Source organism: Pleurodeles waltl, chromosome 3_1, assembly GCF_031143425.1.
Source record: "Pleurodeles waltl isolate 20211129_DDA chromosome 3_1, aPleWal1.hap1.20221129, whole genome shotgun sequence".
Taxonomy (NCBI): Eukaryota; Metazoa; Chordata; class Amphibia; order Caudata; family Salamandridae; genus Pleurodeles; species Pleurodeles waltl.
This window is the reverse complement of record NC_090440.1, coordinates 749,075,501-749,100,728: the sequence shown is the minus strand read 5'-3', so window position 1 is coordinate 749,100,728 and position 25,228 is coordinate 749,075,501. Positions and strand designations below refer to the sequence as shown.

The following is a 25,228-nucleotide window of genomic DNA, read 5'->3' as shown; positions in this document are numbered from 1 at the left end:
TAAATTCAACATTGCAGGCCTAGAAAGTGAGTATTCTGTGGATGGCCAGGACCCAACATCATTAACGTGGGCAGATAGGGAGCAATGTAGGAACATAAGCAGCCTCTCACCTAAGTGCTTGGGTGATAAAAACGGCTCTATCCTTCCATGGCTGTTCCTCTTCTAATCGAGCTGCTAGTACACAGATGGCTGTCTCGACTGCTCCTTTTGCATTTGGTGAAAGGAACCAGAAAGCAATAGAAAAGCGTAAACAATAAAAAACAAGCATTTGCAATGCAACGGGTCTCGCGTTTGCTCATGTTAGAGCTGATCGCGTTGTAAACTCCTAACCCGACTTTTCACCTATCGGGCAAAAGTGCATTTATGTACATAACCCGAAAAAGGTAAATTAACTATGTAAAGCGCTCGACTTCTGGCAAGCGAGATCGCGCTCGTAAATTAGAGAAAAAGAAGTCCACGAGCCCGATGGAAAACAGCGAGCCTCACATGTTTTCTGTACTTGGTCGCTGCGCTCGAGGAGGGCTAGCCACCAGAAAAGGCATGACGTATGCGTGCCTTGGACTAATGAAAGCAAGCAGATTTTATTAGGCAGGCCCACGAACCAATAAAAAACACTGATGTGACGTTGACAGGGCTCCGAGCCCTTTTCTAAACACTAAAGCGTCTCGCTGCGATACGCATGCGTGAGCGCATGCAACGCAGTCTCGACCCTAAAAACATTTTGGGGCTGACTGGGCTCCCCTTCACTAAAAGCAAGGGGATGGCCCCAGGCAGCCATCTGTGTTCAAGCAGCTCGATTAGAAGAGGCACAGGGAGCGCCATGGGAAGATGCAATCTATTCAGGTGAGAAACCGCTCTTGCCATTGCCTCGCTCCCTATTTTGGGAGGTGCTAATCGCCTTATTGACCTTGCCTGTACGGCAATAATGACTCTTTATTATCCCTCTCGTGATGCGCCGTCTCCAGTAACTTAGACCCATAGCTACAGAGAGAGTAATTAACAGCCGTTATTGCTTGCAGGTACAGGCAATAGCAATTAGAGTGCTTTGATCATTAAATGTTTCATGAAAATTCAGTTGCGTTGTTACAATAAAACTGGCAATATGGACGATTTGGTCTTAATACGAGGAAAGAATACCTGGAAAACAAGGTTAACCGTGTACCAGATATGGCTAACATGGACTAGTCACAAAAGTCAGAATAAACAGTAAAAAAATAGCAACTCACTTAGTAACCACCATCACGGTGCATGTACATTGGGTTTACCACCTTGATAGTTTCATCAGAGTGGCTTTATATAGTACACCTAGTAAGTGATTATCACCATACGTTGGTGGTACCTAGGATGCTTCTGTGAATTACAAAGACGAATCTATGACAAAATATAATGGTAAACAATATCATTGACAAAAATATTGTGTCAAAAACATTCTTTACCAGAATGTCATGTTCCTATAGTCATAATGGTGAGTATCAAAATATTGGAAAAAAATACAGTTAACCAAATATCATCTAAAAACATAAAAAACAATTTTAATATAAATGGAGCTTAAAGTAGTAAATGTTAAATATTTAAATATGTAAATGTAATATATTGTAAATTAAATACATTCCAACAATATGTAATACTATATATAAATATATACTTATATAAACACACACAAATGTATATTTGTGTTTATATATATATATATATATATATACATATATATATATATATATATATATATATATATGTGTAAATATAGATATATAGTAACATAATTAATACAAAAATGTCAATTTGTATATTTTGTATTATTCTAAATGCCTTACTTGAAATTTTATAAATTAATATATAAACATATATATCCAAAATAGCTACACGAAAAAACAACCATTAAAAATATAAATAATTCAATGACAACATGTACTATAATCATTAAAATACACTTAAAAATAAAAACATATATTAAATATTTTCACATCATACCAAATTTATTGTTTTAAGTTAATGAAAACCATTACAATATTACCATGTACCCAAAAAGTAGAAACACATAGGGGGTTATTACAACTTTGGAGGAGGTGTTAATCCGTCCCAAATGTGACGGAAATACCACCAGCCGTATTACGAGTTCCATAGGATATAATGGACTCCTAATACGGCTGGTGGTATATCCGTCACTTTACTGTCACTTTTGGGACGGATTAACACCTCCTCCAAAGTTGTAATAACCCCCATAATATCTTGATAAGAAAGCAGCACCTAGTTACTAATGCACACCTCGTAAAATTATATATAAAGCTTTGTTTAACTCTTCCAACACAGCTGACAGTTAGTCAGCAAATCATTGATAACAGTCATATGAAATTGAGAGGTTGCTCTATCATATAGTGATGCATTTCATCAACTTTCTTTCAGGCTAAGAGTAAGGTAAGATGAATACCAAAAAATTGTATTGTCTAGACCTCCAAGAAGAGTGATCATTTATAAGGTGCCATGGAACTGATGAATTTATAAATCACCTAGACTTAAAAGTAGGATTGGTCCAAAAACCCCTGATAAAAAAATTGTTTCCAGTGATAGGCTGTTTAATTTAAATAATTTTTCATATAAAACCAGGAATTTCATCAATTTATAGTTAATTTGAGGGTCAGAAGGATTAAGGGCTTTTATTATTGCCATTCTACAAGTTTTGATACCCATGTTGTTAAATATGTTTTTTAGCAGTAAAATATGTCAGTTCTTTAAAAGTGGTCATATGCAAACCACATCGATGATGTCTTCCTTTAAGACACCGACCAACCTGCATGAATTTGGGGTGGTATGTTTCCATGATGGTTGATCGTCCAAGAATGACAGAGCACCAAATCGGATAGCCATCAGCTTTCTCTTTAAACCGACCGGGTATGTCATTTTTAGATATGCTGCCGGTTTGAAGTTGCTGTATGACTGAATTACCGGCTAGGCACGCATACGTCTGGTCAGTGTGTGTTTGTTGCCTATAAGTTAATGTACTTTTGCAACTTTAGTTATTGCATGGCAAAAAGCAGGGTGAGGTAAATTCAAGTTCCAAAGGTCCATTGTGTTAGTTTCTGCCACTGATGACTAGGGGTATTTCCTATAAATACAGCAAAGGTCCTTTACTAATGACTGCCGTAAGGCATTAAAGAGTGGTCTACTTTGGTTTGACCTTATTTGTATCATGTTTCAATGGTGGTGTAACTTCTTCCAATGGTTTGTTGCATAAGTAAGAATTCCAAGCAGACTTGTACTGGTGGTGCAATCTGCGGCAGACAAAAAACTAGTTGTACATGTTTGATTGCAATTTGTCCAGCGTCAACGTGTCTTTACCGTGCATGACGGCACTTGCATATGAGACCATTGGTAGTAATTTGGGGCCTCACTACGAAACTGGCAGGCCAAGGACCGCCAGCCTCGTGGTGAAGAATGGACCGCTGAAACTGTGGTGCTCTAACCACCACATTACAACCCTGGCAGGCAAATCTGCCAGGGGACCACCTTGTCCACCAGAAACATGTTTACGGATGGTTCAACAGCCGTCTGAGTATTCTGAGAATTCTGTAAGTTATCGCTGCAGACCCACTCTTGTTGGTCTAAGTAAGGCTATATCATCTGCGTAAGGGAGTTTATCTGATCAAGCCTGCCTTGGTGAATAGTCAGTCATAAAAAGTTCCACAAGTGTGGGGCTAAAATGCACCATTGTTTGAGGCCCACGTCTGTTGAAATGCTCCTCAATAATCTCAACCCGTCTCACAGTTTAACTTGAAGTGCGTGTGTATAATTGCTCGATGGCGTACAGTTTTCTGGGTGGAGCCAAAAGTGCATAGGTTTTCTTCACAGAAGGTCTCTGTCCACATAGTCGAATGCTGCTTTAAAAACTATAAAACATAGATGGAATTTTTTTTTAGCCACTTACACTTGCCTGCAATTGCGGTCATGGCTAGGATATTTATAGTATTTCTGAGTCCCCTTCGGAATCCTGTATCATTGATGGGAACAAATGTGTTAAAGTTTGACCATGCTACTAGGTCCTCAAAGATTAGCGCGGCATAATATTCGGCTTCTTAATCCATAAGTGCATTTAGCCTGTAGTCGACCACATCCCTCCCAGTGGAATTTAGAATGGGGCCATGTATAAGCAGCCTTGTAGAGAAGGACAACCAAGCTTCCGTTGTGGTGCTATTTGATGTGGTGCTGGACTCCAATATATCCTTTGCATTACTGGCCAGGCCTGGTAGGGAATGGTGTGTCCATATTAAATGCTTCACATTGGTGGCATTTAAGTTTCTTATTTCCAGTGATGCGGTCACATGTCTTGGAGGATTCAAATTCACCTCCAGAAGCTGGTACAAGTGATCGCTTTGCGTTGTGTATTTGACTACGTATTTCCTTAGGTGTTTTAATTGTGGTAGAGAGACGATTGTATAGTCTATTATTCATCTTGAATTCACACAGTAATGCATAAACCTAGGGGAATTGTCATCCTGGGTGCTACCATTGATTACTCTCAAGCCCAGATGTTCCAGGGGAGTTACAAGTATTTCCTCGTTGTGGTCAGGACGTTTTCCTGGGCGGCCAGCCTGTGACAGAACTGCCCAAATTGCATTGTTACCTGCCAAGTGCTCATCTTCATCTTGGCTGTATAGTAGATTAGCTTTAAAGTCACCTCTCACAAGAGTTTCCCAAGTTATGTTCGTAAACCTTATTTCCTTTACCTCAGAGGTTAGTTTTTTGAAAAGTGCAGAGTTTGTTTTGTACATTATGGTGCAGATACACATTAAATAATATGACAGTTCTTGTGAACTGTTTGTGTTGAGTGCTGAACTTGTCTACTTGTAAATTGGGGCTGAGGTAGTTAGTTGCTCTGAGGTAAATTTTGGTCTCCCAGATCTATGTGATTTTCTGGCAGTGATGTGGTGGGGGATGTAACCAGCTAACTGAACTAATCAGCCAGGTCTCTTGAAGTGCAATGATCTTGTATTTTCCCCATGCGGGGGAACTCCATCATGGAGTTCATTCTTCGCTCCTGCAGTGTTCCAAGAGAGGATGCATAATCTGTTTTCACGGGGTTTGCTTGTCTTTCCTGGGGTTTACTTGTCACTTGCGTGGAAAGTCATTCCTGGGGTTTACTTGTTGCTTGCAATGAAAGTCACTCATTTCTTAGAGCATTTATCGCTGTTGCAAGCAAGTGCCATTGATCATGGTTCCTATCCATTAGCTGTTTGGTTTTTGATTGAATGCTTTTTTCAGTTGCACAATGTGCACTTTGTAGGACTGAATACACAGAGGGGAGTCTTGATTCAGTACTTGGTCTTCGGACCAATTTTAGTACAGGTGAGGGGTAGTGTGACTTTGTAAATTTTGAGAGTGCTATACCCCATGCTTCAAACTATTGAGCTGCACTATTAATTAAGAGCACTATATCTTCTGTTCTTCGTGTGGTGAGGGTTTGTTCCACCTGTCTTTGATCCTCGTTGGCTAAGAATTGGACCGATAACAGGTCTGATGATTTAATATGGTTCAATGTAGGTGTAACAGCAAGCAGCTTCATGACATTGCCACTATTCAGAATGTCTTGCTGGCCTTGTGAAACGTATTGAGGTGTTAGAACAACTTTCTTGCGCTCACTCTCCACTTCCGGGGCGGGCATAATTGAGGCTGAGGAATATTGTGACATACTCAGGTCATTGTTTTGTAGGTGCTCACCATTCTTTACTCCCTCTGTTCTTTGAGTGTCAATTTTTACTACGATCTTGTCACTTGGAGCAAAATTCTCTGGATTTTGCTCCCTTTGGGAGGCATCAAGAGGATTATCCTACGCTGTTTTGCTGGATAGTGTGACAGTACAGCCTGTGAAAATTTGGCCTTTTGGGCATTTATTCCTATTTACGCTACCTTTGTTTATTGATAGAAGTGCATTTTCAATTGCCAAAATCGACTCATGCCACAATTTCATTTTTGTAACTGGGGGCACGATCCTATCTTGTTTAGGGGTTGCGAGCGTTTCCAGAGGTGCTTACTAATTTTCCCATCCTACTTTTCTGAGCTGGGTTGCTTAAAAGTGGTTTTGCAACCTTTTTGTACTAAGTCTGTCCTTCCGGCAGTTGCTTGCAATGTGTTTAGTGATTCTGAGTTGTCTGCTTTACCTCCTGCAGGCACTCTTCTATGTCAGATTGCTTTAAAGTAATTTCACTGGCCCTCAGCACTGTCTCTGTCCTTCTGATTGTTACTTGTGATGAGTCTAATGAGTCCAAGGTGGGGGGGCATGGCCTACGGGGCAAGATGGCAGGCGCAATTTTGTAGCCTCTGTGCCACATGCCCCAGTATCCTTTACCCCTCCTGCCCCCATGGGCCCATCCACCGGTAATCATTATCCAGGTGTGCAGTCGGCACAAAACTGATCTGGGCGAGACATTTTTTTCTCTACATCTGACTGGCGCAGCACCATCTCGGAGAGGCATAGCGCGGATGCGTGGGCCCCCCCGCCCTGTCCACACCTGGAGATTGGCGCTGACAAGGTGATCAGAGGGGGATACCTTTTGGCCTCTGTGGTGAATGGTGTCCCTACCAGGGGCATGGACGCCATGTATCAGTGTGCCGCCCCGGGCAAGGCTTCTGGTGAGAGTGGGCCTAGCTGCCGCTGGGTGGAGCTCCCCTACTGCTCCTGTGGGCCCATACGGGATCAGGACTAAAGACTGGTCGGCACTCGCTAACCAACCCCTCCCGCACTCTGCTCTCCTCCTGCCCCTTCAGCCCCCTGCCCCATGAGGACTAATCTGCTCGGCAGCTCTGGCTGGAGAGGGCTGGAGGGTGTGATTGAAGGAGGACAGGCACCAGCATCACGCAGCATGGGCCACTGACCCTTCCCCAGTGGGCCATGCCTGAATATCCACCAAATGATCTACAGCTACTACCACAAAGATTGTGCTCTGAGAGTGGAAGTTATACCTTCCTGTCTAGCTTGAGGGAAGGCCATATTGTCTTAATTACTGCAAATTGCTTAGTGAAGAGACAGTAGGTCTGAAGACGCCCTACCCTCTCACTGGGCTGCTACCAGAATTGTTCTTCACATGCGAACCTGCACAAGCGTAACTTTTTGGTTTTGCTGAGCCCGCTGGGCCACAGGCAGTGGTCTGGACAGGTTGCTGTGGGTGCAGGGGTCCTCTCTTACATCTATTACATCTACTGACACCAGTGAGGCATGCAGCGGGTTCATTTAGTGATTGCTAGCTCTCCCCACTACCTGGGACTGCAGTCTCTTCTTGATTAGTCCTCTGACCCACAGGGAGTCCAATAGGGGTGTCCCCAAGAGACATTGGGCAGTTGGAGTTGGAGCTGCCCCTGCTGACAAAACTGAGAGGCATGACCTGACACATCACCTGCTGCAGCTCTTCCCCCCCCTGCTGTGCTGTGGGCAACCACCCCCTTCAGATTCACAGAGCTGCTCGTGCTGTGCTCCACCAGGGATGCAAGCAGGCTCTGCTCCTCGTGAGTGATACATCCTGCACCACCTGTAGACACGACAGACACTCCGTGGAACCTCTCACTCACCATTGAGGGGCTGCAAGTGCTGCACTCACCCTAGGGCCAGGGAGTGCAAGTGGGCCCTGCTCACAGTGGTGCCCCCACTTCCCTGTGGTGTAGTTACACCTGGTTGCTACTGCCAGCTGACACCCACTTTGGGAAAGACAAACTACAGAGGAAGGGTAAAGCAAATCAAGATGGACCTGGTTACAGCTCCGGGATCAGGTACAGGCTTACACCCTCCGCCACAGGAGAGCCAGGAACGTGTGATGGAGCCACAGGGTCCGACCAGTGCCTAACTATTAGCCGCAATAGAGGCCTCAAGTATGGTAGTCGAGGCAAAAATAGAGGCTGTTTCCCAGGATTTGGGCCTATTGCATGTGGATTTTCGCGGAGTGGTGGAGCGTGCCTTATCCACTAAGCAGAGGCTCTCTAGACTACAGGGGGAGGTTGACTCCCTGGGAGCTCAGCAGCTTCTTTAACAACCAGAACAATCCCACTAGAGGCCAGATTTGAGGATGTAGAGGGTCACTCACGGCATTGTAACCTCCACTTCTGGATTCCCAGAGGGTGTAGAAGGTCAGGGCCCGGAACGTTTTCTTGAGCATTGGAAAACAATGATGATCCCCTCGGGCCAATTGTCCACCTGCTTTGTGGTTAAGAGAGCTCACCATGCTTTGGCACCTAGGCCCCCTGTGGATGCCCCCCATGCACAATCATATCGAAGTGCTTAGTTATAGAGATAGGCATGCTATCTTAAGAGCGGTTTACCAGGACAGAGACCCAAAACTTGAGAACCATGAGATCCGTATCTTTCTTGACTACACCATACAGGTGCAAACATTATGCCAGATATTCAGGGGAGTTAAACAAAAGCTGAGAGCTACTGGACCCGCTATATGCTCCTTTATCCAGCAAAGCTAAAGGTATTGCATAATTACCATTCACATTTCTTCACTAGCCCTGAGGCGGTGTGGGACTGGCTGGAGGTCCATGGAGATGGTAGGATTTCAGTGCCACCTTCCTGTGGATCTGACAACAACATGGAGGGCCCCCAGCACTTACAGCATTAAGGGAAATGGAGATGGCGATGCGGCAAGTCTTCCAGATATGCTTCTCGAGTGGTGGTCAGACGCAATGGCACATTGAATTTGGAACAGCAGAGGTCAGAACAAGAGGCGGCAAAGGCATTGGTGGAGGCGGTAACAGCTTCTGGCTCAGATTCCAGTGCCACATATGTGGTGGACAAGACACTGGACATGGGAGGGGTCTGATCTGGGTGGGTGACCCGGCCATAACAGTTGCCATCCAACATGACTATGCCATGAGGAGATCCCCCCTTCCCTCAAAAGGAGGGTACACTCAATGACCAGAACAAGATGTGGGGTAGTGGAAGTCCTGGGGACAGGTCCTTAATGCCACCAATGAGCTCCCTAGGCTGATAGTTGGTGGCAGCCTTCGAGGGGATCATATTGAGTCAAATGGGGTGGGCTGGACCTATGCTTCCCCCATTCATTTTCTTTTGACTATATTTTGTATTGTTTTTCTTGTAGCATATAAAGGAGTTTATGTGTGAGGGTACAGATGTGCTGTTATGCATGAGAGTGTTTGTTGTGGTGAGGGAGTGTGCATAGGGCTACCCTGCATCCACCATCAATGGGCAATTGGGATTGACGGGCTCCGGCTCCCCTTTCATCATTGTGGTTGCGAGATGGCTCAGGGCTGTGAGTTGTTCGGGAGAGTTATATTGGAGTGAGTCTTTGTCTGGGTGGTGTAGCGGGATTGGGGTGCTTGGGAAGATACATGTTGTTCTGGAGAGTTTTCCCAGTGGGTGGAGCAGGTTGCTTTCCATTTGAATTGTTGTTCTTTTGCAGCAGCAGAGAGGCAGTGGGAGGTGTGGGGAGCAAGGAGCGTTGGGTGGGACACTAGAATTCATAAGATACCATGACTACATGACACAGTGGTGACTTGGAATGTGCAGGCCTCAACTCATAAGTTAAAAGATGTAGAGTTAACACACATCTCAGAAGGCAGGGTATACAGATCGTTCTGCTGCACGAAACCCACCTCTTGTACAACGAAGCCCAGAAGGTGCAGAGGAGGTAGAAGGGGCAGTTTTACTCTGCTACATATTCTAATTATGCCCATGCTGTTTCCATCTGGGTCGCACCATAGGTTCCCTTTCAGATGCAAAGTTTTAAGGCAGATGTCGAGGGTAGATACCTTTTGTTGTGTGAACTACCGGATGACCGCATAGAGTATCCATTGAATGTGTACACACCCAACACAGATGAAGGGGCATTCTATCATGACCTTGAACAGAAACTCCTTCCCTACCTTGAAACCCCCCTACTCTGGAGATTTTAATTGTGTACTGGATGGTGGTTAGGACCCTCAACCTCCTAAGCTGAGCACAAAACCCAATATGGTAGCAGCATTATGTGGGTTACAACACACCCAGGCATCAAGGAATACACATGCTATGTCCCAACACAAGGCACATATAGTAATCTAGACAGATTTCTAACCACAGTCTATTTAGTCTCTGAAGTGGTGCAGTCATGGATACTTGGTCAATTCCTTTCATACAACGCACTGCTACTGATGGAGTGAGGGTGGGTGGCAGCAGACCCTTGGTGCCCTGCTGGCACCTTGACCAGGAGGCACATACTGATTCTCTGTTTCGTGAGGAGCTCAGATAGGTGACTGCTGGCTATGTTTACTCCAATTGGTCAACATCGACCCATAGGGGTATAGAGTGGGATGTGGTGAAGGCAGTGACAAGAGGGGAGTGTTTGTCATGTATCAGCAGTTCCAGGCGTCAACTAGAGGTGCAGTTGCTTGAAGAGGAAAGACGCTTGATGACCCTCCAGGGAGACGCTGCCGCACTGGGAGCCCAGCATGGGCCAGTACTGTTAGCCCGGCGAGCGGTGGAAGAAACCTGGGATAGGTTGGACCACCTGGTTCGGAGTGACTATTGCCAGTTACTATACTATAAATGTGATAAATCTAGACACCTACTGGTGTGGTTGCTTAAGAGGGAGCGTCCACCCACAGTGATTCTCTGTTTGTGATGCCACCATGGAACTCTTGCAGGATCACAGGCTGCAATTAATTTCCTTCTGCGCAACCACCTTGCATCAGGTTATGGTGTACAGGGGGTTAGCAGAGCAGTGAGGGCACACGACTTCCTACATTCATTGCCTCTCCCTTGCCTCATGATCGAACAAGCTAAGAGTCTTGAAAGTGAACTCTTGTTGGAGAAGCTGGGTGTGGCAATAAGGGGAATGGCATGTTGTAAGGGGCCTGGCCCAGATGGGCTGCCAGTGGAATACTATCAGACATATTGGGAGTTGCTTCTCCCCCATCTGCGAGAGCATGGGATACTGCTGCAAACTATGCTCGAAACGCAGATTGCTATGCTCCCTAAGCCGGATCGAGACCCTTAGGATCCCAGCTCCTATCGTCCTCTGTTCATGCTGGAAGTTGACACCAAAATTCCTGTAAAAGTTCTCACTACAAGACTACACAACATGGTCACTCATTTAATCTATGATGACCAGTGTGGCTTAATACTGCGGCATGGGACTCACATGAACCTGAAGCTCTTGTCACATGTATTACACTCTGTCACTGACAGTGGGATAGTGGCTACATTAATTGCCTTAGATATTGAAAAGGCGTTTGACACATAGACTGGGAATACCTCTGGGAGGTTTTACAGAGAATGGGGCTGGGGCTGGTATTTCTGTCTTGGGTGAAATTGCTTTATACTGGTCCAGTTGCAATGGTCCAGGCAGACCCTGTGTTGTTGGAATGTTTTACCATAGTAAGGGGCACTAGACAGGGATGCCCTCTGCCACTGTTTCTTTTCACTTTAGCAATGGAGCCACTGCAATACATCTTTGCCTCAACATGGCCAACTGGGAAGGGTCAAAGTAGGGGGGCATCACGCACGTTGTCTCACTCTACGCAGACAAAGCGCTGGTGTATGTCACACACCCTGAGCAGTCAGTTGTAATACTGGCATGCAACATGTCTGAATTCTGAGCCGTATTAGCCCTTCATATTAACACTACAGTACGGTATTGTTCCCATTGGTGAGGATACAACCACTTGAGCTTCCAGTGACTGAGAGACACTGGGATAGAGATCACTTTCAGTATCTGGGAATCCAGATAGCTACTGTTCTGGTAGCCTGCTACAACCTCAATATAGTGAGGAACTGGAAGACTCCATCTGATTCTGGATACGCATACCGCTCTCGGTGAATGGCAGGGTGGAGCTAAGCAAAATGTTTTTCCTACCCCGCTGCCTCTATGCTCTGCAAAATGTCATGTAAAAAATTCCACCAACTACCTTCACCATCCTCAACAAACTCCTAGTGTCTGTGGTGTGGGAGTGTACACACTGCAGAGTTAACCTGGATCTACTGAAGTTGAAAACTGACTTGGGGGGTCTGGGACTGCTGGACTTTAGACTGTTCCACTTTGAGAGCCTCTAGCAATGTGCTGCCCAGGGATGATCAGAAAGCCCAAACATAAAGAAGAATCTGCTGGATGTGTCGGGGCTGAGCAGACCTCCCACACTACCTTATAATGGGGCAAGTATCCCCATGACCACCCCTTCATTACCCAACAGGTGGCAGTGGAACAGGTGGCAAAACAGGTGTTGCATTGGGCTCCCTATGTTAAACTTTTGCCCCTTCATTGGCTGAAGCCCATTCGAGACATCTAATCGCTGATGGACCTGATGCAATGGTTTGCAAGCAGCTACATTGCTGTTGATGGTTTATACCTCAACAGTGCATTTCTTATTATGGCGGAGGCTCAAGATGTGTTTAACTTACAACAGGGTGAGTTTTTACAATACACCAAAGCATCCTTCATGATCCGAGAGATCTGGCCGATGTCCCCCGCTGAGCCACCGGAGTCTCAGACGCTGCAGGTGATACAGGAACCCGGCTCATCATGAGGCCTGGTCTCACACTTTTACAGAGCCCTTAAGGAGGATCGCCATACTGACATGTCAGTGGTCCAGAACAGGTGGGTGGTGGCACTGACAGTGCCTCTCATGGAGTGTGCATGGAAGAAAGCGTTTACCCAGGTTAGGGATGTAGCAAGCAATGCGCGGTTTAAATGTACGAAGTTTTATTACCTCCACCAAGCCTACCTGAACCCACTACGTTTACTCAGGATTAGTAGAACCCGATCTAAGGACTGCCCGTATTGTGGGATGTTCCCAGTGAACTTTCTGCATATGAGCTAAAATAGTGGCAAGTTGTGAAGGTACTGGGAGAAAGTCCTGAACATGCTACAGGGAGTCACACAGGTGTCGGTTGAAGCCTCCGTGGAGCACTGTTTGCTTGGTGTGCTCCCAAAGCCTAAACATGGGGCCCAAATACACCACAGATTCACTCTATTGGGGTAGTGTTGGCTAAGAGAAGAGTGGCCATACACTGAATGCAACCAGGGCCCCCAGCTGGTAGTAGATGGCTAGCAGGAGTGGGTGTGGCAGCAGAGAGACGTTTAAGAGCTGTGTGCACAGATGAGAATGCTGAGCGGGACCTGGAAATGTGGGAGGATATGCTGAATACCCTGCTGGAAGTCGGTCTGGTCATCCTCCCCCCCGTTCCAGGATATGGGAGACATCCTGCACAGCCAGTTGGAATACTGAATCATATACCGAAACTAGATGAATCCCTATGTGAAGTGGGTTTTGATGGGTAGGAGATAGTGTCTATATGAGGGGGTGCTATGGTTATGTCTGCCTGTTGCGGCCCTCCACCCTTCTCCCCTCTCCTTTGCCTCCTTCCCACCCCGAAGGACTGTTCAATTTGTATCTGTCACCGTTTCTCCCCCATTGTTTTGTGGAGAAACACATGGGAGAACCTCAGACATTGTGCAGCTCTGCTTGTTTTCTGCCTGTTGATTTCTTTCTGCTGTATTGCTTAAGTTCTGCATCTGATTCCTGACCATTCTGTAAAGTCCTGAAGGATGCACTCAGCAAGTGGTTGCCCTGTGTGGCTCCATGGTGACCAAGCTATACATAAGTGTTCTACATTTGGACCAAATGCGAATAAAAATAGTTTATCCCAGGCTCTGGGGTACCTCAAAATCAGTACCCCTTGATAAGATTGTTGAAGTATTTGCTGTAACTAAGAGCCCCATTATGAGTGTAGTGGTCTACAGACCGCCACACTTGCGGTGGCGGTCAGGACCAGCGGTCCGACTGCCACATTACAACCCTGGAGGTCAGACCACCAGGGAACCACCGCTCCGCCAGGATCCATGATCCCGGCAGCCTGTCTGTGGCTGAGATCCGAATCCGCCAGGTCAACACTGCAAGCAGTGCTGCCTTGTGGATTATGACCTTGTTCTCTGCCAGCCTTTTTATGGCAGTTAGACCGCCCATGAACTTGGCATGTGGGCATTGCAGGCCCCCCTCCTGCCCAGCACCATCGCAATGTTCACTGTCTGCTTTGTAGACAGTGAAAAGTGCGAGGGTGCTGGTGCACCCTGCTGGCTACAGCATTGCAGTCGGCTCGATTATGAGCCGGAGACAATGCTGTAGCCTGTTTCCTGCTAGGCCGGCAGGCGGAAACTCAGGTTTCCGCCCACTGACCTAGCGGGAAACTCATAATAACTCTAGCGGTGAGGTCTCCACGTAGGCAGCGGACACCCTCTCGAGAGTTTGGCAGACAGGCTTTCCAGTCCGCCAAACTCATAATGAGGCCCTAAGTCCTGATGCCTCTGCTTGACTTCAAAGATAGGATATAATTTGTTGTTTCATGCATTATCCTTCACTATCCGGCGAGGGTTTTTTCTTGCCTTCTTGGTACATTTATTCTGTCTTTTTGTTTGCACTAGAGTCATGGGTTCACTCTGATCAGTGGCCCTTAGCATGGATGTCTCAGGGGGTTAATCTGCCTGTTCAATTGGCCTCAGGTCTGCCAAGTGTTAAGGTGACGAACCGTCTGCTTTGCTTTGCTCCAGAACCTGTTGTATTTCTGATGATTGAGCTTGAGGGGAGTTACTCCAGTCTAAGGTGGGCCTATTAGATATTATGTCAGCTTCACAATTTTTCAGCTCAATTTTGATGCTCATTAGAATAGCTGGAATAGTGCTTAGCTTATCAATGACTGGACCACACTCACAGACTTCTTGCTGAACTGAGGTTTTTTTCCTTGTACACTGATTAGCAGATATGTCAGTTTTTTCCAGTTTGGTGTTAATGCCAGAAATGTGAGCAGCTATAATATTCATGAGGTAGATCTGAAGATCCAATTAGTCCGATTGCATGTTGAGCGCCGAGAGTTAGGTATACAAAAACTATAAAAATCGAACAAAACATACTATAAAATCAATTTAACCACTATTAGGGAAACTATTGCAGTATAAAATATATTATTTCTGCTCCAGTTTATGCAACAGTTGGGAAAGTGTTGGACTTCGGAAGGCGTAAACTTACAATTCCTATTCCAGTCAGTGCAACAATAAAGAAAGTGTTGGTCTGCGGAGGAGTTAAATATTAAATTACAGTACACACAAATAAATATATTTATTTATTAAAATGTTAGCATATAAATTAAAAAAGAAACAATATATAAAATTACATACATTAATATCAACTTCACTAACTAAATAAAACCTCAATAAATATATTGTTGCTTATCTGTTTAATTTAAAATAATAAATAAAAATAATTGATTTTAAATAACAAATGTCATCTTGGAGACAAATTCTCAAGAACACCATTAAATGAAATAATTATTAAATGATACACTACATATAAAAATATTACACATAATTAACTTCCAAATAATAAATTGCACAAATATATAAATTATTATAAAAATAGTTAGTATGTTTTGTCTTCTTACCAACCTACTCACCAAAACAAATAACACTATAAAAAAATACATGTTTACTAAACATATAAAAAAGTATACATATTAAAATAAATGAAACATTGCCATAGTTATACAATAATTAATAAATAGGTAACATACATAAGAAGTATTCAAATAAAACATATTCTTACAAAGAATAACATTAAAATAAAAACATTTAGGCCCTGATTAGGAGTTCAGCAGACAGGAAGACCAGTCCGCCGACCTTCTCACAGGGGAGGTTGCTGCCACACTGGCTACCTCCCCGCTAGACCAAATACGCGTTTCCCACTATGCTGACACAAGGAAACCTCAGTTTCCGCCAGTCAGCCTAGCAGGAAATTGGAGGCAGCATGGTCTCCAGCTCAAAACTGAGCCAGCAGCAATGCTGTCGCCTGCAGGGTGCACCAGCATCCAGAACATTGCGAATTGTGCTGGGCAGGGGGGCCCCTGCACTACCTATGCCAAATGCATGGGCAATGCAGGGGCCTCCCGTGGCCCCTGCACCTTTTCTCTGCCAGTTTTTTCATGGTGATAAAACCACCATGAAAAGGCTGGTGAAGAACATAGTAATAATCAGCAGGGCGCCGCTGCATGTAGCGCCGCCCTGGCTGATTGTGACCTCCACCTGCCATCAACCTATCGAGATTACTGATCCCAGCGGAGATGGCGGAACCCTGGTGGTCTGACTGCTAGGGTCTTAATGTGGCAATCGGACTACCACAGCTGCAGCGCCCCTGACCGCCACTGCTAGGCTGGCGGTCTCACACTGCCAGCTTCCTAATGAGGCCCTTAATCTTATTCATCTACTCACCATAATCTCCTATAAATCCAGCAATCCATAACTAAAATATAATTTAAATAAACCTGTAGTAAATTATTTGCCTAAATAAAATTCAATTAAATAAGCAATTACTCATTTTCAACTTATTAATAATAATGTAAAAAATTTCAAAAACCTAACAACTCACTCCTAATGTATAAGCTAAATTAATAGGTAATAAACTATTACACAATTAACAATAAATCATATAATTAAATAATTAGAAATCAACAACTAATTACCACAGAATTGTTTTAGAACTTAATTAACTTCTTACCCTATACCGACCCAATAATGTGCTACTGAAATATAACTTTTGATAAGTAATAATAAAACAAAATTAAAAATTTAAATGAAAATGTCAAACTTTATATATGCTATAACACTAAAATGTGAATCATTAATAATCAAATAAAAATGAATTACCAATTAAAAATAAATCTACACTAAATTAAACATATTGATAATTTAAATAACTTCCCACTCTATCCCACTACGAGCAACTCGCTACAAGACTTTAAATCATTGCTACCATTAAAATAAAAAATCACTTAAAATGACAAACCACATTTTTTAAATGTAATACTAATTATACCAACAATATTAACAACTAAAATTATTATAATGACTAAAATACATAAAACTATATTGCTAAAAACAATATTAAAAACAACAATATTCTTAAAATGATATTACTCACCAGAAAATCTATATTCTTCACAATGATATTCTATACCACCATATTTTTGCGCCACAACATGTTCTTGAGTTCCTCTATTTGGAACTCAATATTTTGTCCTAACACTGCAAAGACAGCAGCAAATATTGCGCATGTGGTATTGAAACAATGTTGTTGTTTGAAAAAACAAACAAAAGAAATGAAAAAACAGCAATGGTAATGAAATTATACTGTTCAAAGTTGCAATACAACCAGGGAATTGTGACTGCAGACTCTAAACAGGCTTAGTAAAACAGCCTCACAGCATGACTAGAAAACCCCTAGGTCAGCACAACAACAATTAATATGAAAGCAAGTACATTGAACAGAGAGCCCATAGTATCACCACTGCTGGAAGCTGTAGATAACTGGGTCATTCACAATGAGGCCCAAAATTAGAGTGTGGTAAATGTCTTAGGGCCTAATTATGAGTTTGGTGGTCTGACTGCCCGAACTCCAATGGTGTGTGGGGAGGCAGTCTTCAAGCCAGTGTCCTCACCATCACCATATTACGATGTTTCTGCCAGGCTGACTGAAAGAAACAGTGCGGTAGCATTGGCCTCACCTCCCTCGGGGAGCTGAGACCAATACACTCACACAGACAGTGCCCCAAGCACCCTTGGAATGCTCACTGTCTAGCATTGCAGACGGTGCAAATTCCGAGGGAGCTGACGGGGGGTCCCTGCACTTCCCACGACATGGTTGTGGGCAGTCATGGTTGTGAGCAGTGCAGGGGTCCCCCTGTGGCCCCAACTTTGCCTTTTTGCCAGCCTTTTCTTGGCAGGGACCCCGGCATGGAATGGCCGGCAGAAAGGAAAGTTGCGGTGAGCAAAGCAGTGCTGAGCTCTGCACCGCCATTGCTGACCATGACTTTCACTGCCAACAGAATACACTGCACACTGCACTGTCCGTGCTAGTATAAGGCATAAATAGGGCTGATCGATTAGTTACAGAACAGCTAAAGTAGGATGCTGTATTAGATAAGTTCATATTTGGTAAATCACTTGCAGATAAGCAGCTAACTGTTCTTTATCTCAATGCGTACTAGATTAACAAAATAATACAAATTGTATATTTACACAATGTGTTTCCAAAAGCTATGTATAGTTAAGTTTAAGCTTCGGATAGTGAAAGTGCTTCATGAATAAGATTAAATACAATAAAGTATTGCAACCTAAAGCCAGTACCTTATGTTAGTACACACATAGGATACAGAAATTACAGCGGAAACAGGCAATCAAACTATATCAGAAACCTCTGAAACCACACACTAGAAGCTCATTAGCCTTCACAGGTCAAAATGCAGAACACATGCACAGAATATACATTTAGCTTCCATGAAATGGACAAAACTCTTTCTGAGGATCCAAAAATTGTTTGAGTAAAGCAGGGCACACTGCGAAGAACCAGCAACCAGCAGGCAGGATCAGTCCCGAACTAATCCCTGGCAAAACCCATTAATCCTTTAATGTGAATGCTCTCTCATTTTAGGGTGTGACATTCAAGCTCCCATGCATTGAAATATATACCAAGACAGGGTCAGCAGCCATGACAGTTGACAACCTATGCTGTCTGCATGGTGTAACCAACTTTCAAACAGTGCTTAGACTGTTTGCTCCGGGCACAGACTCCGCCAGTGCACCCTATCACAAAGAATGCACTGTCTCTATTGCAAATGTGAACTCAGGTCTGCCCTGAGGCAGCACGTTACTGAAAGGCAGACCGGCTGTTTGTAGCAGCTGGTCTGTCCATCAGTGTGCAGATGGCAACCAATTCTAAATTTAAAATTCATGCATGGGTCCCTGTGTAAGCCTGTGGACTGAGTGACTGCACCTGCATGGAGGAGGGTGCCTTTGGGGGAGGCTCACAGGATCCCTTTTTTCCCCCTCACAGGGACACCTTTGGTTGCCACCCTGATTATGCACCACACAGGGGTGTCTCCTGTCCCTTCTGTAATATCAAACTGTCATTTGGGTGCAAAAAGTGGCACCTTTGCCCACTGAGCCCCGGGGCACATTTAATAATCCAGACCCAGGTGAGAGAATTACTCAGCTAGTCATTAAGAAGGCTAGGATAAAAGGCGCAGAAGTGTGCCTGTCTGATGGTATGCGATGCAGCAGGAACTAGTGGTGAAAGGCGGCAAAGGTTTCGCCACCTGTGAAAGGAGCCTCTGAAATTAGTCTAGAAGGCAAGCATAACTATGGGAGGGTGACTCTTGCCAATGTTTCCTGTGCCACAGAGACGCTGCACATGCAACTAAAACCTTTCCACCTGCAACTCTGTTTACATAACATTAAAAAACTCCTTTTGTGTCGAATATACATTTAGCAGCAACCATTATTGATATATGTGGCTAAATTTAACCTACTCAAGTTGATGTGTGCTTCTCCTAATTTCTCAAGGATATATCTCAAATGGTGATCTTGAATCAATTTAAATCCAAACCATTTACCTTGCCATGTGGAGTTCCTCAGGGCTCATCTCTGAACCCTACACTATTTAACCTATATGTCTTCCCACCTGCCAAGTTAATCCGCTCTTTTGGATTGCACGTTGTGTCCTGCGCTGCTGACATACAAATAATTTTGTTTATCACGGAAGACACAGACGCCTTTGCAGCTAGTTTTAACAACTGCATGAAGGCAGTGGCCACCTGGATGGACAAGAACTGTTTGAAGCTCAATGGTAAAATCTAGGCGGAATCCTGGATAGTGATCTATCCAGAACAGTAGCAACCTGTTTCTGGACTATCAGAACTCTACGGAAAGTCTTTCCATTCACCCCGTGCCAGCGCGCAAACAAGTAGCCCTAGCGCTAATTTCACCCAGGCTTCATTATTGCAATGCACTTTATCTTGATACTGACAAGATGACATAAGCTGCAAATGGTGCAAAATACAGCGACAAGACTGACCCGGGACATCCCTAATCTGGAGGATTGTTTGAACTTTACTGGCTACCAGTGAAAAAGCACTTTATGTTTAGAGCACTGAGTATTGTTCATATAGCCCTGTATAATGCAAGTCCCGGAAGAATCAAAACCATGTTTCAAGATACATCCCAATCAAAAATCTTCTCTCAGTAGACCATAACTTGGTGGTGGTCCCCAAATTATGTCAAACAAGAGGGGGAGGCACAGCCCGGTGGCGGCAGCTAAGCTTTGGAACTCTCTTCCTCATCATCTTACCTGTCTGAACATGCATACAAGCCAGGTCATTGTCAAGTTGCATATCAGGACTAACTACTAGAGCCTTGATGGCTTGGGGCATTTGTGCCCTCCTATAAATTCTCCTCATTTAAGTTCTGCTTGCCTGTGATATTCAGCTGAAGGCCCTATCAGATGGAGGGCAGGGCAAGGCACTGCGTATCATAAAAACATCCCTACATGGAATCCAAATTGGTGTCTTTTCAAATGTACCTGGAAGTGTGCTTCAGGTCTCACTTAAAACATCGCCAGAAAGTGCAATGCCCATTACCGGTCATCTTGGCAGCATTTTATCTTGGCTGTAAGAAGATATGTAGCTGATAGAGACTATGGGCCAGATGTATCAAGTTTCCAAATAGCGATTACCAAATTGCGATGTTTCGCGAATCGCAATTAAGTAATCGCTACTGGAATGTTTGAAACTCCAGGAGTTTCATATAGTGATTCGCAAGGGCTCACAAATGGACCTACCAAATTAATATATATGAGGTAGGTCGTAATTGGATACAGTCACAGGGATGGTGGCCTGCTGGGTTCAGCAGACCACCATGTCTGTGATTGCTTTAAAATAAAGCAATCTTTTTTTTTTAATGCAGCCCATTTTCCTTAAAGGTAAACGAGATGCGTTTAAAAAAGAAAAATGTAAAGTTTTCTTTTCAATTTTTAAGATTAGGCAGTGGTCCGTGGGACCACTGGCTGGCTCTTAAGAAATATTTTCGCATGCCTTCACAAAGAGGAAGGGGTCCCTTGGGGATCCCTTCCTCTTTGCGAACGGGTTACCACTAATTTGAAATTGGTGTAACTGCAATTGTTTTGCGACTGTATTCACGGTCACAAAACAAACATACATACCTCTGCGATTCGGTATTAGGAAGGGACGCCATTGACATGCCCCTTCCTAATACCAAATCGGTATGTAGTCGCAAATCCTATTTGCGATTCGGTAACAAGTTACCGTATTTCAAACTGGATTTGATACATACCAAAATGCATTTTTGCGATCGCAAATGTGATTGCAAAAATGTTTGATACATCTGGCCCTATGGTCTATGATAAGAAGGTAGTGGATGTCACAACTGCAAAGTAGCTGTCATACCTATCACCTGCAATCAGGTTTGCTTTCCTCTAACTACATTATACTGAGACATGTAGACCCAAAACCCACAATGGAAACCAAGCCAACACTCCCATAAAGTGAGGGATGCCATAAGGTCAACTGGCGTCAACACCAGTTTTTGGTATCAAATAGTGGTGACAGTCCAGAAAAAAATTCTTTTTCTTAGTGTATAAGAAGCGCGCTAGAAAGAAAGAGCTATTTTAACTGAATTGTAGCACCAAACATCCTAAAAAGGGCATCTTAAAACCAACCCATAGCAAAATGATTTTCGATGTGGAGGCATTTAATTTGAGGAAGTTAGGAAACATACACCAAAGTATTGCAGTCAGAACAAAGCACAGATTGGCCTGCTTTCCTTTTGTACCAATCGTGTCTCTTTACGCCCACCTAAGGGTTCATATAGAACGAGTAGTAGCGTATTCAGGCAAAACAAAAGCTTGGTGGTGCTTGCATCACCTGATGAGACAAAGTATCTGTAAAAGGCCTGAAATTGACTTTTTCTTACTGAATGTGGAGAACTCCAGCAACAAAATGTTATCTTAACTAACCTGGAAGGCTTAACATCATAAAAAAGTACAGTCCAATGCAAAATATAGAGTTAGAAAAAGCACCTATTGGTGATTGAAGCTGTTTTCAGGGCAAGAGAAAGAGTTCCAAGCCTACTAAAATCATCAAATATCTAACTGTCAGTCGGGGGAAGGACAGGTTGCAATAGATGTGCGTCAGGGTTTGGCATCCCACAAAGGGGGACCTTCTTGAATCAAAAGGATTTTAGGTAGGGAGTGGCTTAGCTTTAGGAAGTTAGTAGACATGTACCAACTCACTGCAGATATAGTAAAGAAGAGAAATTTACGTGATTTTTTTTGTGGCACACACATGATTTTATGGCCATTTTAGGTCATTTCAGGAACAGGAAGTGGTTGATTCAATCTAGATGTCATTGAGTATGACGTTTTCAGTTGGATGGTGGAAATATTCCAGCCTGGTGTATTTGGGCAAGATGTGCCTGGTGTCACATGATGATTGCTAAACATGCTCAACGGTCTGAAGATTCATATGTTGTGATCGGGTTCCTTCTGAAGGTTAGAGCCACACATTTTGGGATCAGAAGATGCCACTGAGACTACTCAGGTATTGAAACTATGTTTATAAAAGTTAGTTTTCAGATATTTCCTCAATGTGGGTGGATGCATGCAGGTGGCCCCTCAAGAAAGGTCTAAAATGTGCCTTAGCAGGGAACCCTGCATCATAACAGATCTGTTGAAATTGATTTAAAAATCCTATTTATTTCAAAGCTTGTTTGCATGTAAATAAACTTTGCATTAAGAGCTCGTGCTCTGCATCTACTTCTATAGTGAATGAATGGCCATGTGTCTTCGGTGCACGTACCTTCCGTGTAGTGTAGAGAGACACCCGTCATTAGTGCACACAAAGGAAAAAATTAAAGGGGAGAATAGAGACAGGAATTTGATACCTTTGTTCAATTAGCAATTTTCTGATTCTAATGTTTTCATAGACATTTTTACCCCAAGAGGTTATTGTGTTTTCCTAGTCGTGTATATCACCTTGCCTTTGGTAATCTTACGTAGAACCCTATGCACATCATCTATCAATCAACCTTCAGCAACCGATAGTGTCTTTCCGATTTACATGTGCCCATATACGAGTGCCTTCCTTGCTATGACCTAAAAACACAGACATTTATACCAGACCTGGCAGCCAATCGCATATAAATAATATCAGCCTTTGTTCCAAAGCGAAGTTTAGGAAGTTCCTCCACTAAGAGACTGATGATGAAATAATGACACGCCTGGTGACTCCACATTCCATCATCTGGAAGTGTGAAACTCAAGACGGGTAAACTTGCACCACATCCTTACACTGGATACCGTTCATCTTTGGGTCTTTCCAATACAGTGAACACCCACAAACTATTTGGCGATAGTTTAAAGTGCTAAAGCGTGATAACTGTGCTATTTTACTTATGTCGCACTCTAGATCCCATACAGATGCAATGGTTTGGAAACTTACACTCAGCTTGCACCTGCACAACATATCCCAATGTAAGAGCCATTGTCTGGGAATCGATAGTGCTGAGCTGTTTCGAGGCGGTGCTTCCAAGCAAGGGCTCGCCGTTCTTCAAAGCATAATACTTCAGTTCTGCCAGATTCTTAGGACCCTGCAGGCGTTGAATGCTTACCATCTGGTGAAAGAAGGATTAGAACAGGTGTTAATCGTACTGCTTATAGCATGCATCAACCACTTGGGGTACAGAGTTGTGTGTTGCAACTTTTCTCTGAGCTGTATGATTGTCATTTACTGCTAATATATCATTTTTAAGTGTGTCTTGATTGCACAGTTATGTATCAGGGCTCATATAGTCACATTAAATGGGCTTTAAAAAGCAGCAAAGAAAGAGTGGCTTTGGCTCCCCTACTATGTCGATCTCCTTCTTCGCTGACATTTAATCGGGCAGCACTTATGCCAGGCTGCTGATGAAGTAGCTCACTTCAAGTGCATAGGCACCAGCATAGACAGTTATAGATCCAGTGTCTGCTATAGAGGTGAACTGTTTTAACTTATATTTCCATCCACAAGATTGTGCTGTGTAAAGCCATGTAGACCACCAACAGCATTGCCAATGTGGCACAGCTTAACGTGGCCATCAGGGGTGGATTCTCCGCAATGGCAGAGGAGCGTCGCCCCACTGGCTAAGAGCCTGCAGCATAAAATAAAAAGATATTTGAATATTGTTTATTTTTCTGCTGCTGGCTCAGCCAGCAGGTGCAGCGAGAGGCAGGGCTAGGCAAGAGGAAATGGGAGGGGGAAATAAGGAACTGAGTGCACTAAGTGCACATATGTGTGTTTGGATGGCCTAAGACGGCCATCCAAAAACACATGCACACTTGGGTTTCTCCAGCTGTGCTGTGTACACAGCCAGACTGGAGAAACTGCACAGACCCAAGGGTTGTGTCTGAGCAGCAGTCACTGCCGCTCAGACCAATCCTGATGCTCTTTTCATGCTAGCTTTAGCATGAAAGCAGCACCAGGATTTCTGTAGAGCCTCTTCTGGTGTCCCAGAGAACGCTGGGACACCAGAACATGAAAGGAGGACAATCGAGGTGGCAGAAGAGGACGGCGGTGGTGACGAATGGTAAATTTTCTTTTTTTAATTTAATTTATTCTCTCCCCCCTCCTGCCCCTCCCCTTGTCCTCTTGATATCTGCGGCAGCCACGGCTGGTGGTCATTGTCTTCTAAGTCGGTGGTATATGAACTTCCATTCTCCATGTTACACTTTGTCCTTTCTCCCATGTTTCATCCATTACTAATGTGTTCAAAGAATGGTATGAGGGACAGGAGAAGGGGGGTATCACAATGATTTCTAAGACCCTCCATAGCAGTATAACTAAACAATATGTCGGTTACAATTTCTCTACCATGCTCTCCGAACCAGCAAAGCTTGTCTAACTCGGATTACCACCACTTGTTACATCCAAAATGTGGAGCCGGCCAAAGTGAAATAGCAATCCTCCCGGTCTATACCAGGTGGAATGGAATTGACTAAATGCTTTTGGGTCTGATCCTTTGCAAACCACTTTAGCAAAAACTGCAGAAGCGTCTAGTCCCCAGAGTCCTCTAGCTTTCGAAAATAAACAATCCCTGCACTTGTGTTTTTGCTACTCACAGAAATGTATTGCGAGTATTCAACTCATCTTTTAGCTGGTGTGTAAGATCCACATTATTAGCATAATGGCCTTCACTAAACATGGATTCTTAGCCCCCTCTCCATGAATCAAACCCAGTAACCAATTGTGCCCTGCACGAAAGGTATAAAACGAAAGCATTGACTACAGTGACCTTGCCTTAGATGAACGTAGAGCCGGCTGAATATGCTATCACAGTGCGCTCTATGGCTGTGGCATTATACTATCAGAAGGCAATAA

General features: G+C 43.9%; 1 protein-coding gene across 9 annotated transcripts in view; it reads right to left on the bottom strand.

Annotated features, from left to right (window-relative positions):
- KIAA1549L (KIAA1549 like) overlaps positions 1 to 25,228 on the bottom strand; it is a 526,680-nt gene that overhangs the window by 183,958 nt on the left and 317,494 nt on the right. For all 9 annotated transcript variants that reach the window (XM_069223533.1, XM_069223534.1, XM_069223535.1 and 6 more), the window contains one exon: positions 23,315 to 23,486. In XM_069223533.1, coding sequence (XP_069079634.1) covers positions 23,315 to 23,486 — 172 coding nt within the window. The remainder of the gene's footprint in view (positions 1 to 23,314; positions 23,487 to 25,228) is intronic.